The sequence below is a fragment of the Mus caroli genome, unplaced genomic scaffold (genome assembly GCF_978045245.1).
Source record: "Mus caroli unplaced genomic scaffold, Mus_caroli_1 scaffold_7, whole genome shotgun sequence".
In the NCBI taxonomy this organism is placed as follows: Eukaryota; Metazoa; Chordata; class Mammalia; order Rodentia; family Muridae; genus Mus; species Mus caroli.
In genome coordinates, this window is record NW_028227262.1 from 71606697 (window position 1) to 71621333 (window position 14637).

General features: G+C 39.7%; 1 protein-coding gene across 4 annotated transcripts in view; it reads left to right on the forward strand.

The window, feature by feature from the left end:
• Positions 1 to 14637, forward strand: part of Ctnna2 (catenin alpha 2) — a 1115747-nt gene that overhangs the window by 354994 nt on the left and 746116 nt on the right. For all 4 annotated transcript variants that reach the window (XM_021164212.3, XM_021164215.2, XM_021164213.2 and 1 more), the window contains one exon: positions 11664 to 11867. In XM_021164212.3, coding sequence (XP_021019871.1) covers positions 11664 to 11867 — 204 coding nt within the window. The remainder of the gene's footprint in view (positions 1 to 11663; positions 11868 to 14637) is intronic.

Here is a 14637-nt window from a genome sequence, read left to right on the forward strand (position 1 = left end):
TTGAACCTCATGTGGTCTGTGAATTATATCTTGAGTATTCTGAGCCTTTGGACTCAGTTAGTGCATACCATGTGTGTTCTTTTGTGATTTGGTTTCCTCACTCATGGTGATATTTTATAGTTCCATCCATTTGCCTAAGAATTTCATGAATTCATTGCTTTTAATATCTGAGTAGTATTCCATTGTGCAAATGCACCACATTTTCTGTATCCATTCCTCTGTTGAAAGACATTTGTGTTCTTTCCAGAGTCTGGCTATTAAAAATAAGGCTGCTATGAACATAGTGGAGCATGTGTCCTTGTTATTATTTTAAAGCATCTTTTGGGTATATGCCAAGGAATGGTAAAGCTGGATCCTCAGGTAGTAGTATTCCAATTTTCTGAGGAACTATATTCTTTGAAATGTATCCCATTTGCATGTTACAATGTATCTTGTGACAGCATACTTTGACTTCTGTGGCCTCACTGTACCTGGCATATAATAGACTCTCAATAAACATCAAAGGAACAAGGAATGAGTGAATAAGTGACCATAACTTCTTCTATCAGATGAGGCAACATCAGTCAGCCATGTGAATGAAGAGGTTTTCTTATGTCAGGGAGTCTCACATTCAGAAGGAATAAAAAGTAATTGATAGGGCAAAGATGTTAGCAAGAATAAGAAAAAAAAATGATCTATGTGTGTTTGATGTTATTAGGTGCAAATCAATGTTCCTTTCTCCTGGATTTTGGAGAACATCAAGATTACAAAATAATCTATCTTAGTGTGTACTTGTGTGTGCTTCCTTCTCAGAAATTTGGTCACCAAACTATCTCTTTCCTTAACTCAATCCTTTGCCCAACGCCATACCCTCCTTGATTTTTATCAACATCCTTTCTCTTTGTTTTTCTCCTGACTTTTAGACCATTGTGTTTTTATTTAATGCATTCAGTCTCATTTGAACATGGGTTACTCTAGAATTTTGTCCTTTCTGGCATGTGACTCTCACTAAAGGGATTCTGTTGTGAGCATCTCCTAAATCATATTTGGTTCTCCAGTTCCAACTTCTTTCCTGAACGCCAGAGGTGTGCTCAACTCTGTGCAAAATCTGAATTTTCATGGTTCTAAGATCTTTTAACTGAACTGAATGTCTTCATGGGGTCCAACATAGCTTTTCTTCACAAACACACACATACCTACACCCCACATGGTGAAGACAGGAGGAGAGAGAGAGAGAGAGAGAGAGAGAGAGAGAGAGAGAGAGAGAGAGAGAGAGAATATTAAACTATTTTTGTTCATCTGCAAAACTGAGACTTGCCAGCTTTCCTCTCTAGTCAGTTTTGTCTGTGTATCCAACCCTTCACTCAGTCCTTCCTCACTTGCAGCCCTGAGGTCAACCCTGTCACCCCTCTCTCCTCTGAAGGTAACACTGTTGGCAAGGTAAACTTTAAAACAAATACTGTGAGATCTTCTCCATGGCCTCAGATCATTTCAGGAGGGCTTGTGTACATCTCATCTCCTATTCCTAGTTCTGCACCTGTCTTGTATTTGTCCATAATTAATCATTTATCACCCTTCAGATGTGTGGTCAATTTTAAACTGACATGTTTCCCCTCATGATCTTTGCCCAGCCAGTGCTCTCTCTTTTATCAATAAGCCCATTCTTTATAAGCTTTCTTTATTGACTTTCCTTCTTTGTTTCCTTTCTTTTCCCTTCCCTTCCCTTCCCTTCCCTTCCCTTCCCTTCCCTTCCCTTCCCTTCCCTTCCCTTCCCTTCCCTTCCCTTCCCTTCCCTTCCCTTCCCTTCCCTTCCCTTCCCTTCCCTTCCCTTCCCTTCCCTTCCCTTCCCTTCCCTTCCCTTCCCTTCCCTTCCCTTCCCTTCCCTTCCCTTCCCTTCCCTTCCCTTCCCTTCCCTTCCCTTCCCTTCCTTTTCTTTTCTTTTCTTTTCTTTTCTTTTCCCTGCTTCCTTACTTTCTTTCCCCTTTATCCACTTTATTTCCTGATAAAATTAGTTAAGGAAAGAGAAATGCTTTCTTTTGATATCTGACACGGGGTGGGAAGGCAGACACAGAATATAGCCCTTACCTCATGCACACAGCGATAACGGAAGCAATCTGGGTTGAAGATGCCCTTCACACATCTGGCACATCCTACTTTACAGATTCTCCAAGTATCTTGAAATTCTTAATTCATCAATGGATTAAACCAAACATTGCCTCAGAGCCTTCAATGTCCTTTCTGGAAATACCATCTTAAATATACCCAGAGATATGCCTTAATAATTTCTTAGACATCTATCAATGCAATTAGCAGTCACACTAACTCTTTCTTTTCCTTCCCTAACCCTTCTGATTGCTTCTTCCACTATTCCTCCATTTCAACACAGTTCTATGTGCAGAGTAAAATCAAATGTATTTCAAGCTTTGCCATAACAGCAGCTAGTGAGGTTCATCCATACTTTCATTTGCAGTATCATCCTATACAGAAAATAAGTGTCTGATGAATGAATGCTTAAATGCATATGCTAACTTGTTAATTTTAATGACTACTCAGTTTATGCATATTAATTTCCCATCTGTTAAATTGTTGCTTTGTAAACTCCTTCACAGCAGTTCACCTTTGTGAACATTCGGGACTGTTCAGTGAGCATACATTATCATTTTAGCCAACTTAACCCTTTGTGTTATGGTTTCTCAATTTATCACAAAGAGGTGATATAATTTAAAGTATTGTGAACATAATTGCATCAAAATCAGAAGTTAAAAAGTAAATATGACATTCTTATTAATCAAAAAGATTATTTCTAAGCCATGCAATGTTTCTTTTTTTTGGGGGGGGGTTCGAGACAGGGTTTCTCTGTATAGCCCTGGCTGTCCTGGAACTCACTTTGTAGACCAGGCTGGCCTTGAACTCAGAAATCCGCCTGCCTCTGCCTCCCAAGTGCTGGGATTAAAGGTGTGCGCCACCACCACCCGGCTAATGTTTCTTTTTTTTTATTTACTAGGTATTTTCTTCATTTACATTTCCAATGCTATCCCAAAAGTCCTCCATACCCTCCCTCCGCCACTCCCCTACCCACCCACTCCCACTTCTTAGTCTTGGCGTTCCCCTGTCCTGAAGCATAAAAAGTTTGCAAGACCAAGGGGCCTCTCTTTCCAATGATGGCCGACTTGGCCATATCTTCTGATACATATTCAGCTAGAGACACGAGTAATTAAAACATTGACCATCATTACTAAGACATACAAACTCTTTCCCATCTTAAATTTGCTGCTTATAAGACAGACAGAAAAAGATAGATGAGTTTATGTTCAAGGTATATGTGTTTCCCCTGTGGCTAGTGAACTAATTTCCCTTTCATATTTGTAGACTATTGATACAATTATTCTCTCATCAGACATGAAATTTGAGTGCATAACCAGTTTGTGGAAATCACCTCATAATTTATTAGGTTGATAACAGCAATTAAGTCACAATTGCTTCTGAGAAATACAAATTGACTTCCTTTCTAAGTGGATAATTTAAGATTCTGAACCACAGATGGGGAGTGTAATGGGTTTCTGGGATAAGAAGTTTGTTTTTACAAGTATTAAACTTAAATTTTCTAACTGTTGATAATCCAGTAATGGATGATTCAGTTGATGGATTACTCTGTGGCATTTCTTCATTTTCTCTCGCACGACTTATCATTTGATTGCTTATGGAAGTGACAAAGGAGAGGATTTTAGGGGAACATAGATCAGAATTCCTATAGATTTTCCACCTGCTAAAAATTATAAACATTCAGGAGGTCAGGGTTGCTTCTCTATTGGTAGAGTGTTTGCCTATCATGAAGGAAGCCTTGGATTCCATCCCAGCACAGAATAATAGTGGCATGATGGTCCATAACTATAATCCTAGCACTGGGAGATGGAAGATAGACAATTAGAAGTACAAGTTCATTTTAAGCTACATGACGAGTTTAAGACTAGCATGAGGTTATTAAAACAGTGTTTCAAAATGCTTTCTTCGCTTGAAGACCATACAAAAATAGACAGTAGGATGTGCCAAACCATCACTGACTGACACTATATGACCCATAACTTCAGGAGAGATTTCCAGAACTTAAATTTCATAACCTTTTCTTCCTTGGCATTCCTATACCACTGACACCTGTCTGTTCACACAGACCCCTCTGTGCTCACATGCACATCACTGCATAATGCCTATGGGTTTCGTTTACAATGAATGGAATTTTAAAGTAGTTCCTTTTCTCCATGAGTCGGGATCAAACATTATGAAAATTTAAAATAATCTGTCTTTGTAGATAAACCGTGATCAAAGACTTCATAGTGGAAGTTTATCAACAATGGGTTCTGATTTGCTCAGGTAGACTCTCTGCTCACTTTTAGCAGAAATGGCATCTGTCATCTTGACAGGCCATTTCTCATTTACTCTAAATCTGAAGGTCCTTGAACCAGAGCAGAGACCAGAACATACTGAAGTGCACATGTCTACCTAACCATCAGCACATTTGTCTGCATTTATTGTGTTCACTTTTAAACCCTAATCAAGGAATAGCAAAAAGTCATCAATTGTTTATGCAGAAACATCTCACCAAGCTGCAGAGCTGCAGAAGATAGTAAATTGAAGGGAAAGCATTCTGTTTGGTGGTATTTCTTACAGTGACTCTCTCTCTCTCTGTCTCTCTGTCTCTGTCTATCTCTCTCTCTCTCACACACACACATACCATACACACACACACACACACACACACACACACACACACACACACACACAAACAGCAACAATAACACAAAACCAAACCCATTGTATAGCCAAGAGCCAGCTAGATAGTTGGGATCAGAAATTACAAGTATCTCAACAAGCAGAGCTCAGGAAGAAAGGCGTGTACACAATAGAGTAGAAGGTAAATTTCTTTGAGTAAGGTCACCATGAGCTTTAGAGAAGCACCAGGAAGGAAGAGACTAAACTGTTTATAGAGTAGAATTTATAGTTCAGCAACTCATGAAGGATACTGGATATAGCGGTGTAGTCAGAGACAATTAGCCAGAGTCAAAGTAGCACAGGTACAGATCCTGGAGATGAGGTCTTAGAGACAGAGATTAGACTAAACTTGCTAAGCATCTTGAAGGCAACATGAAGTGAGGTGGAGTAGAATGGGGATGTTGGCAAAGTTCTTGCTTTGCAAACATGAGTATAGGGGTTAAGATGGCCAGAAGCCCCCAAAATGATAATTTTACGTGGGTTCAGTAGCCTGCCTGTAATTGCAGCTGTTGAAAGACAGAACCCTGGTGTGTTGACTACTTCTATGTCAACTTGACACAAGCTAGAGTCATCTGAGAGAATGGTGCCTTGAGAAAATGCCTGTATAAGATGGGGCTACAGACAAACCTACAGTCTATTTTCTTTATTATTGATAGGTGAAAGCCCAGAGGGCCCAGCTCATTGTGGTTGGTTCCAATCATGTGCACGAGATCCTAGATTCTAAAATAAAACAGAGACAAGTAATCCATTAGGGACAAACCAGTAAACACCAGTCCTCCATGGTCTCTTCTTCAGCTCCTGCCCCCAGGTTCTTGCCCTGCTTCTGTTCTTGTTCTAACTTCCTCAAGTGGTGCACAGTGATATAGAAACATAAACCAAATAAATACTTTTCTCCCCAGTTTACTTTTGGTTATGGTGTTTGATCAAAGCAATAGAAACTCCAAGACATTTAGTCATGGAGATAAGGCACAGATCTGATTGAGGGGGCCATACCTCAGGATATAAAGTATGAGGATATCCGCCTTGAGCTCCTATACACACATAAAGAGACACCTACATATGTAGGCATGTATGCACACATGCACAGACACACAATGTGCTCACATATATGCAAAAGCTGCATACAAAGAGATAGAATAAACATTTTAAAATGGCATATGAGAAAAAAATAGCTGAACAAGTAAGAATGCTATTTTGGACTCTTGATGAAGTTAATGTTATAAGATAGAATGACCCTAGGAGAAGAAAGCTATTTAAATCTATTTGATCATCAATATTTATCGTACACTCTGCATCTTGTATCAGTGTATCCTGCTTAGGTGCATTTAATTTTCTTTTTGTTGTTTTTTTGTTTGTTTGTTTGTTTTGTTTTTCGAGACAGGGTTTCTCTGTGTAGCCCTGGCTGTCCTGGCACTCACTTTGTAGACCAGGCTGGTCTCGAACTCAGAAATCCACCTGCCTCTGCCTCCCGAGTGCTGGGATTAAAGGCATGCGCCACCATGCCCGGCGCATTTAATTTTCTTAAGAACTCAGGAGTACAAATATGACTAATATCCCTCTATTCCCCTGAGGTGACTAAAGTGCTCAGTAATTAAACCATTTGCTTAACTAGGAGGAGTTATTACCAGAGTCCTGGTCCAACTATACTGCTGTAATGGAACCCTCTAGACTGGGCAACTTTTAATTAGCAGAATGAGTTATCAAAACTCTTCTCAGAAAGAATTGAGAAAACTCTGAGAAAAGTTTTAATAACTATGACATTTAAGATGAGATGCTGATGTGTGTCCTCATCTGGCGAGAGCTGTCTTCTGCCTACAAGATGCATGCTCTATTGCTACATCCTATGGAGAGGGGAACATTTCATTTCTATGCAGCCATAGGTGGGAAAGACCCCTTTCCTACATACCTAACTTGCATCCTCCTCTTTCTTCTTTCTCCCCTTTCCCCTGCTCCTGCATCAAGTATACTTGGAGTTGCCCATATACTGCTGAGTGTGGAACCATCCACTGGAGCATGATCAACCCTCCAGCGGCCACACCCTTAAACAAAACCTCCTCTCTCTCTTCAGACAGTTTTTCTCTTGCCAGCTTTTCAGATAGAGGGGGCTTCCCTGTTCACCACTCTTTCCATGCTGTGGTTTTGTCTGGCTTGAGTTAGCATAGTTCTTGTTCATGGAATCTCAGGATTCTGAATGCTACCATGCTTTGCTAGGATTAGTTGTAAAACTATCTTCTTCCAGGTGTCTAGAATGTGCTCAAGACACCATGGTAACCCACTGCATGTCCATGAGCACTTACAGGAAGTTCAACTGGCTTCCATCACATTTCATAATCCAATTAGTACGGGCAGAGCTGAAGGCCTTCAGCCAGTTTATTCCTAACCTTTGACAAGCAACTTCTTTCTGCAATCTCCTTTCCTCTTCTAAATTGAAATTAATATGGGCTTAGGTAGATACCATTTTAAAAAAGAATTAAACATGGATAAAAATACTCTTTAATTACCAAGCCATTATCTTTGTCATTTAATTCCAATTAAAAACTGAACTGTGTAATTACAAATAATATCTTAAGTAGGTAAGTGGCATAATTAGTTTGTTTTTAAGTACATGGCTCAGAAGAAAGAGTATGTTATCAATATGGCAATTTGCAATTTTAAAAAATTAAGGCAAATTTTAAATGATGTTTAGAGTTTTTCCTGCAGCTTCATAAAATAGATGATTTCAACTCATTATTTTTCATTCCAAATGTTACTCCAATTAGGTCAAGAGAAAGTTTTCATGTAAAGATTCACGCTGAGAGAGCTTGGCACGGAATAACAAAAGATAGAGAGATATGTATGCTGATTATTATATACCACAGGGAGAATGTTTAAAATGGAGCAAATAGCATGCTTTTGATTTGGACACCTTAGTTAATTTATTATGTCAAACTTGATTTATGCAGTCTTTAAAAGAACTATTTAAAGCATTCTTGCCTGATTTAGGATCGACCCTCATTGTCAGTAAGCAACTTTAACTTTCAGTTTTCAATGCTATAAAACTTCTTTTTCAGAATTATTTTTGTCTTCCTATAGCCATTCTAATACAACACGAGAGGATGCCCAAATGTTATTAGTTGTGTACTTCAAAGAGGGATGGCTGACTTTAGATGATGTTAATTTTGCTATGGCCTATTATATGGGTGCCAGGAAATAACTCAATACACAGTCAAATACCTTCCCAGACCTTGATCTCACTAGAGTCTCCATGACTGTCATGACCTAGGCAATTTTTGAAAGGCCAGAGCAGCAGGAAGCCTGATTCTAATATCTCAACCTGAGCTTAGGTCTCCCTGTTTCCATGCTCAAATAGTCAGATTTCAATGAAGCAATGATACCATGCAGCTCTGAAGTGCCCTCTTCAAATACCAAAGAACAGAAGGGCTTGGATTTTTTACTAGGGAGAAAGGAGAAGGGGAGTCCTTAATTCTCAAAGCCTGACCAGTTCCAAACATCCAAAAACTCAAGTTGGACTATTCTAATATTCAAAAGTTAACAGAGTTGGAACATGCTGATAAACAAACAAAATATGCCCACATTGTCTCTTATTCCCAAGGAAACCTTGGAAAATTATCTCCTAAATTGAATGCACACTGTGAGGTAGGGTTATGGGGTTTCTTTGTTTCAGTGACTGTTTTGAAGGACAAATTCCTTTAGAAGAGTGTGTTTGAGAGATGTGAAGTTCTATGAGGTATTTTTGGTTTGGGATCTTTAAAATAATGGCAAGTGAATGCTACAAACACACACACACACACACACACACACACACACACACACACACACACACACACAATGCTTTATGCCTATTTGCCCTGAGTGGCTTCTCCCCTCAGCCATTATCATCCATCACTTCAGTGACTCCATATGCACCTCCTGTATTGATTAGAAGGTTATAAATTTATTGTTCCTTTTCCATTTTCTCAAAACTTTCCCCTGTGATCTATAAATAAGGAATTAGTCCATTAGTAAAGTAACTTTTATGCAGAGTATGTCAGGTTGTGTTTTTTTTTTTTTTTTTTTTTTTTTTTTTTTTTTTGCACCACTCCGTGACTTCCATGAGCTGAGACAGGTAGGGCACTCAGCAGCTGACACTGTGAAACCTCTCCTCCTATGTCCCCACTTGTTTCCATTAGAGTCTCAGAGATTATGTATGTGACTATTTAAAACAGATTTGTTTTTTTGTTTATATTTCTGTGTATGGGTATGTGCAGATGCCTACAGAAGAGTCAGACCCCTTGAGTTAGAGCTAGAGATGGCTTTCAGTGTCTGTAACATGGAAGGTGGGAACCAAACTGGTCATCTGTAAGAACAGTATGCATTTCTAACTAGTGAGCCATCATTTCAGCCCCTCTGTGCATGTCTTAAAGGATTATTTCTCTGTGCTTAAAGTAGGTTTTGAAAATGTTACATTGAACATGCTCTGATCAGGCAGGACTTTTCAGAACATTTTAGATAATTTGCTCTGAGTCAGACAGGATTTTCAAAACAATTTTGGCCAAGTAACCTTAATTTTGCATTGAAAGATGTGTCTCCAAGGGAAGTGTCTCATAAGAAATGCTATAGGAATGAGTATTCACATCGAGCACAACGCTGTCCTTGTGGAAACTGCTTTACAGTTGTACCTGTTGAGAAGTTCAAATTTTACTTCAGTACATTTCCATGACATTAGCATTTCTTTAGGTTTTCAGTAAAAAAGAAAAGATAAAATCTATCCTAGGCCCAGAATAAATAAATGTTATGGTAGTGTATGTTAATATAACTTCCTGTAAAATAGGTCTTTGAAAATCAACCCCTAATCTTTGTAAGGAAGATAGCATAATCATACTTTGACCAGGTATTTCTTTAATTGGAATGTCGGAGTTATGTGCATAATCATTACATATCTTATGCACCAACACAAAGGCAGGACAAAGTCATGGAGAGGGAGGGAGAGGAGGAGGGGAAAGGCAGAGAGGGCAAGCAGGAGAGATTGATTTTACTATATAGACACAGCACTGGTACAGAGACACAGTGCAAGATGGAGCAGAAATACCTGCCTCCAATGTCAGGTTCTTTATGGAATTCCCTTGTGCAAAAGTGGACTGCAAAGAGCCATGGGCTCCCAAGGCTCTCCACAGAGTTTTGTTGCCGTTTTGGGCAGGTAGACCTAATACAGTATGACATGGTGGTCAGATACTAACTAGCACATTTGGAGATTATAAACATTTCTTTCCTATGATTTTGTGTAAGCCAGAAGAGAAGACAGAGGTGAAGATCACTTTGTCAAGGGCTGCAGGAGAGTGTTGATGCTCCATTTGTGGATGTCGAGCGTTTACTTTGTGTATGAAAGAGGGAGTTTTGTTACAAATATCAATTTTCTAGAAAACCCAAGGTACTTGTGGATTTGAAGTGCTGCCTCCCCTCCTCCTCTTTAAGAGCCTGTCTATACTCATCATTCAAGTCCTCAGGATCCTTGGACTCAGATCTCTCTCTCTCTCTCTCTCTCTCTCTCTCTCTCTCTCTCTCTCTGTCTCTCTCTACTGTGAAGATTTTCATGTTTTAAGTTTAGTTCTTCTTTGAGAATTCCTTTCAAGTATATGATGTACTTTAGTTATGTCTTCCCCTTACTCTTCCTTCTAGATTCCATGTTCCCATACAATCCCTACCCAATTTCCTGCCCTCCCCTTGTTCACCAACTAATTTTCTTATGTTTATAACAAAGTGATTATAATAAGTGCTTATGGTATAAATATGAATGTAGGATGACCCACTTCATCCTGGACAGCCAATCAGGTACAACCCTAAAGAAAACTGACTTTCCTTCTTCTAGCCACCGTCAACTACCAATAATTCATCAATCCAATGTGGGAGCTTGAGAGCTTCTCCTCTATTCGTACTGGAATTTTGGTTAGCTCGATCATTTACAAATCTTGTCCAGGTAGCCAAAGCTGTGGCATGTTCAAGAGTGCAGTTGCTTCCTCACTTTGCCAGAATGCACTATGCCTTGTCAGTCCTCTCTGTTCTTGGCTGTTTGAATGTGTCTGCCCTTCTTCCCTTGGTCCCTGGGTTCTTCTTTTAGGTTTTGCACTTTGAGCAATTGTGGGTCTTCATATTAGTCCCAATCCACTGCAAACAAAGTCTTCTCTGTTGAGTAGCATTTTCATCACTATTCTATTTCTCTGATAAAACACGATGACCAATGTAACTTATAGAATAGAATTGATTTCAGCTTACAGTTTTAGATTCCATCATGGCAGAGAATTATGGGAATAAGCACACTTGGGGAGTGGAGCAGCCAGCCGAGAGCTCACACCTTAAACTTTAAGCATGAAGCAGAGTGGGTGAGCTAAGTGGGTAATGTCAGTTAACTGCAGGGGAACTCGGATGTGCATACATTCTGGATCATATTTTGTAAAATCTACATTTAACATAAAGGGTATTAGCTCCTTGTAGGATGTTAACGTGTCTAGTGCCTTTTGCTGAGGTATCTAAGGACATCTGTCCTGAGACTCTGCTGTTCCTTCGGAGAAGGCTCTCAATGCAGCTAGTGTATAAATTGTTGATTACATGTTATATCTCACTTATCAATCTTCCTAATTCTCCGGTGCTCTCTCCTTGAAGGGCGCAAAGCCAGTGTCACTATCTCATGGGAAAGTGCCTCCCCACAGATGGCCTTAACCAAGAACACGGGCTTCAGATAATCGTTCCTGTTCTTAAACTATAGATTACATTTATAGGGAGGGGGGAAAACTTTTTCAAGAACTTCTCACTATCTTGATTTTGTCTGAGTATCTGGTTTCTTTTCAGAGGAGGGCTGTCTGATCTTAGCTTCAGTTTCACTTAGAAAACAGGCTGAGGCAGGTGTCTCTCCCCTACTCACAATTCCTTTCTGATTTCTTCAGAATAAGATCATCCTGGACCCCATGACGTTCAGCGAGGCCAGGTTCCGGCCGTCCCTGGAGGAGAGACTGGAGAGCATCATCAGTGGGGCTGCTCTCATGGCGGATTCCTCCTGCACACGTGATGACCGCCGTGAGCGTATTGTGGCCGAGTGCAATGCAGTTCGCCAGGCACTCCAGGACCTGCTAAGCGAGTACATGAATAACGTAAGTGCTGGGCTCCGGCCTTTCTCATCTCAATGGTTTGCGCTCGGTGCTCTTGTGATGAAATCAGGCATAGGAGAAAATGAGGACTGGAAAAGAGTAAGGTTTCACCAAAGGACCACTTGGGGGAAACCTGTGCTCTGACTCTGTTTCCACGTGTGTGTTTCAGATGGAAGAATTGAGTGGAGTGTAAAATCTCAAAAGATCTGTGGTTTACTTGAGTGGTGTCTTCTTGGTCATTTTTATGGTTGCAATTTGACTTAAGCAGGAGTTCAGTTGGTGAAGGTGGATGATTGATGGAAGCAAAGGAGGCTGTACCAACTGGTCCTTTACAAAGTGCATTTTCAAAGCTAAGAATAGCAATAGATGCTAATCTTCAACTCTGAAAGGCATTAATAAGCACAGCAAGTCTAAAAGTGCTCCTGCAGGTCTAATAAAGTGGGAAAGTTCTAACTGCCTGCAAACTTGGAGGAATTTATTAGACCGATTCTACAAGTAGGAATACTAATGAGTCAAATTTCAAGTAAGTGTGATTTCAGTCTCATTGTGGATGACACAGACAACAACCATTCTCTCTGTGTCTTATAAATTGTGACTGTGTGTGTGTGTGTGTGCCTGTAAAATGCAAGGTGATTGAATCTATATTCTTTGCTTTGAAAGGCACTGGACTGTGGTATTCATATTGCTTTAGGTAAGTGCCCAGAGTTTGTGTTTATGAGTGATCAGTGTTCTCCCTGTGTTGCATTCTCATCTTTGAGAGGATCCAGTACAAGTTGGAAAAAAGCTGTCAGTAAATTTGGCCTTTAGTTCATACTGTGTTGTCAGAATGGCCTTAATGGTCCTGAGGTACAGGGATGCTGAGAAGTCTAGCCACATCTTTTGCATTACAATGCAACATCCCCAGGCAGTGCTGAGATTGAGCAGCCTCCCAGTACCTAGTGACTGACTTCTATCTTAAATAAACACATGCAGCTTAGTAAATCAGTAAATCAGCAGGGTAAATTTCAAACAAGAAGCCAGCATTGGCAGTGACAGTCTTTTCCCTGTCGTTTGAAAAACAAGAGAAGATATACTGAAAATAGACCAGAAACTAAACTGCTAGATTTTTTTCCCCTGGGCCAATGGTATGACTCTGCAGAAGGTGCTTGTAGCCACACCTAAAGTTCTGGATTAGAACTCCAGGTTCCAAATTGTGGAAAGGAGAGAAATGATTCTGAAAGCTGTTCTCTGACCTCCACATGTGTGCTATAGTGTGTGCCCTATTCCAAAGGAATAAAGAAATATAATAAAGAAACAAAAATCGCTCCCCTTTCCATGAACATTCAGGTGGTTTGATTTTCCGAGGACTTGTTCATTTCAGTAGAGGATAAAATGTAGATGTCTACCTAGACATTTGTGAGGACATGTCTATAGGACTCGAGTGAGCAGTGCATGCTGTGATCTGGCTACATGGATAGAGTACAGCTAGAGATGTTTGGGGCCAAGGGCTCTCCCAGCCTAAGCAAATCTTTTGTGTGGCAGACTTGTGAAAAAGGAATGCTCACATGATCTGGAGCTTGCTGTATTTGTGCTTACTTCAGTTGCTTGTAGTTTGGTGTGATACAGAAATGGTTTGTTTTTTTCTGCTTTCTGCTTTCATATAGTGGCAGAATACATAGAAGGCTGTAATGTTCAAATTCCCAAGCATACAAATCCTGTTCCCATCAAAGACTGAAACAGAACATATCCCATTTTTGTCCTTATCCAAACTGTATGCTGTTTTGTTGAGTTTCCCACTAGTGACTTAAGGGTAGAGCTGGATGCAACCATGCCACCATGGTTCTTATGAAGTGTATTTATTTCTACTTCTACAAAAATAATGTGCTTATTTTAATATAGCACATATTAACTTACAGATAATGGTATAGATCCTTGGCTTGTCTTAAGCTTCTGTGGCTGTAAATGCTGACTCAGTCCATCATTCCTAAACAGCTTTTTCTCACCCCATTCTGTAAGCTGTGGGAGTAAATGCATTAATTATCACGTGTATATTTTTGTGCTAATGTATTAATAACATTAGGATGAGAAAATCATGAACCCAAATAATTAGAGATTGAAATCTTGGGATAACACTCATTTCTGAATTCCAGAAATATCATCCTACTTGTAGTACCCCTTTGGCATCCCAAACAACCCAAAGGTGCCAGACTTACCAAGTGATATGGAATGCAGATGGAGATTGCAGAGGCCCACTGGGCACAAACTGATGGAAAGACCAGTCTTCCTGGGGGATGGGTTGTGCTTTGCACATGTTGATATTGTTGAGCTCAGAAGGAATTCAGAACAAGATTGTTTGCTAGATATGGTTATAAATGTATGTGTTTAATTAATCTGTATACATGTGATTTGAAAATGCCAGAGAAATTGTGCACTTTTCAATTAGCAAGACCTTGTGTTGTTCTATTTAGCTTCAGAACCATCCTCAAGTGAAACTGTTCTTTAAAACTTCCAACACCGATAGATTGCCATTATAGTACACATTGGGTCTAATGAGTAGAGGTTCTTTCTCAAAAAAGAGGCATGGTCTGAATATGTAAGTTGGTATTATTGCTGTCCATGTTATTGGTATAAATTATTCTGAATTATAAGGAGCCCATAAACCTTCCAAAGGAAGATGTTTTATGCACCTTAGTTTAGGAGCATTAAAATTTCTTTATTAAGATATTAAAATTAAATTCAAGTATCTACTAAAGTTAGCTTATGTGCCACAGGGAAAATGGGAACTTTTTTATAG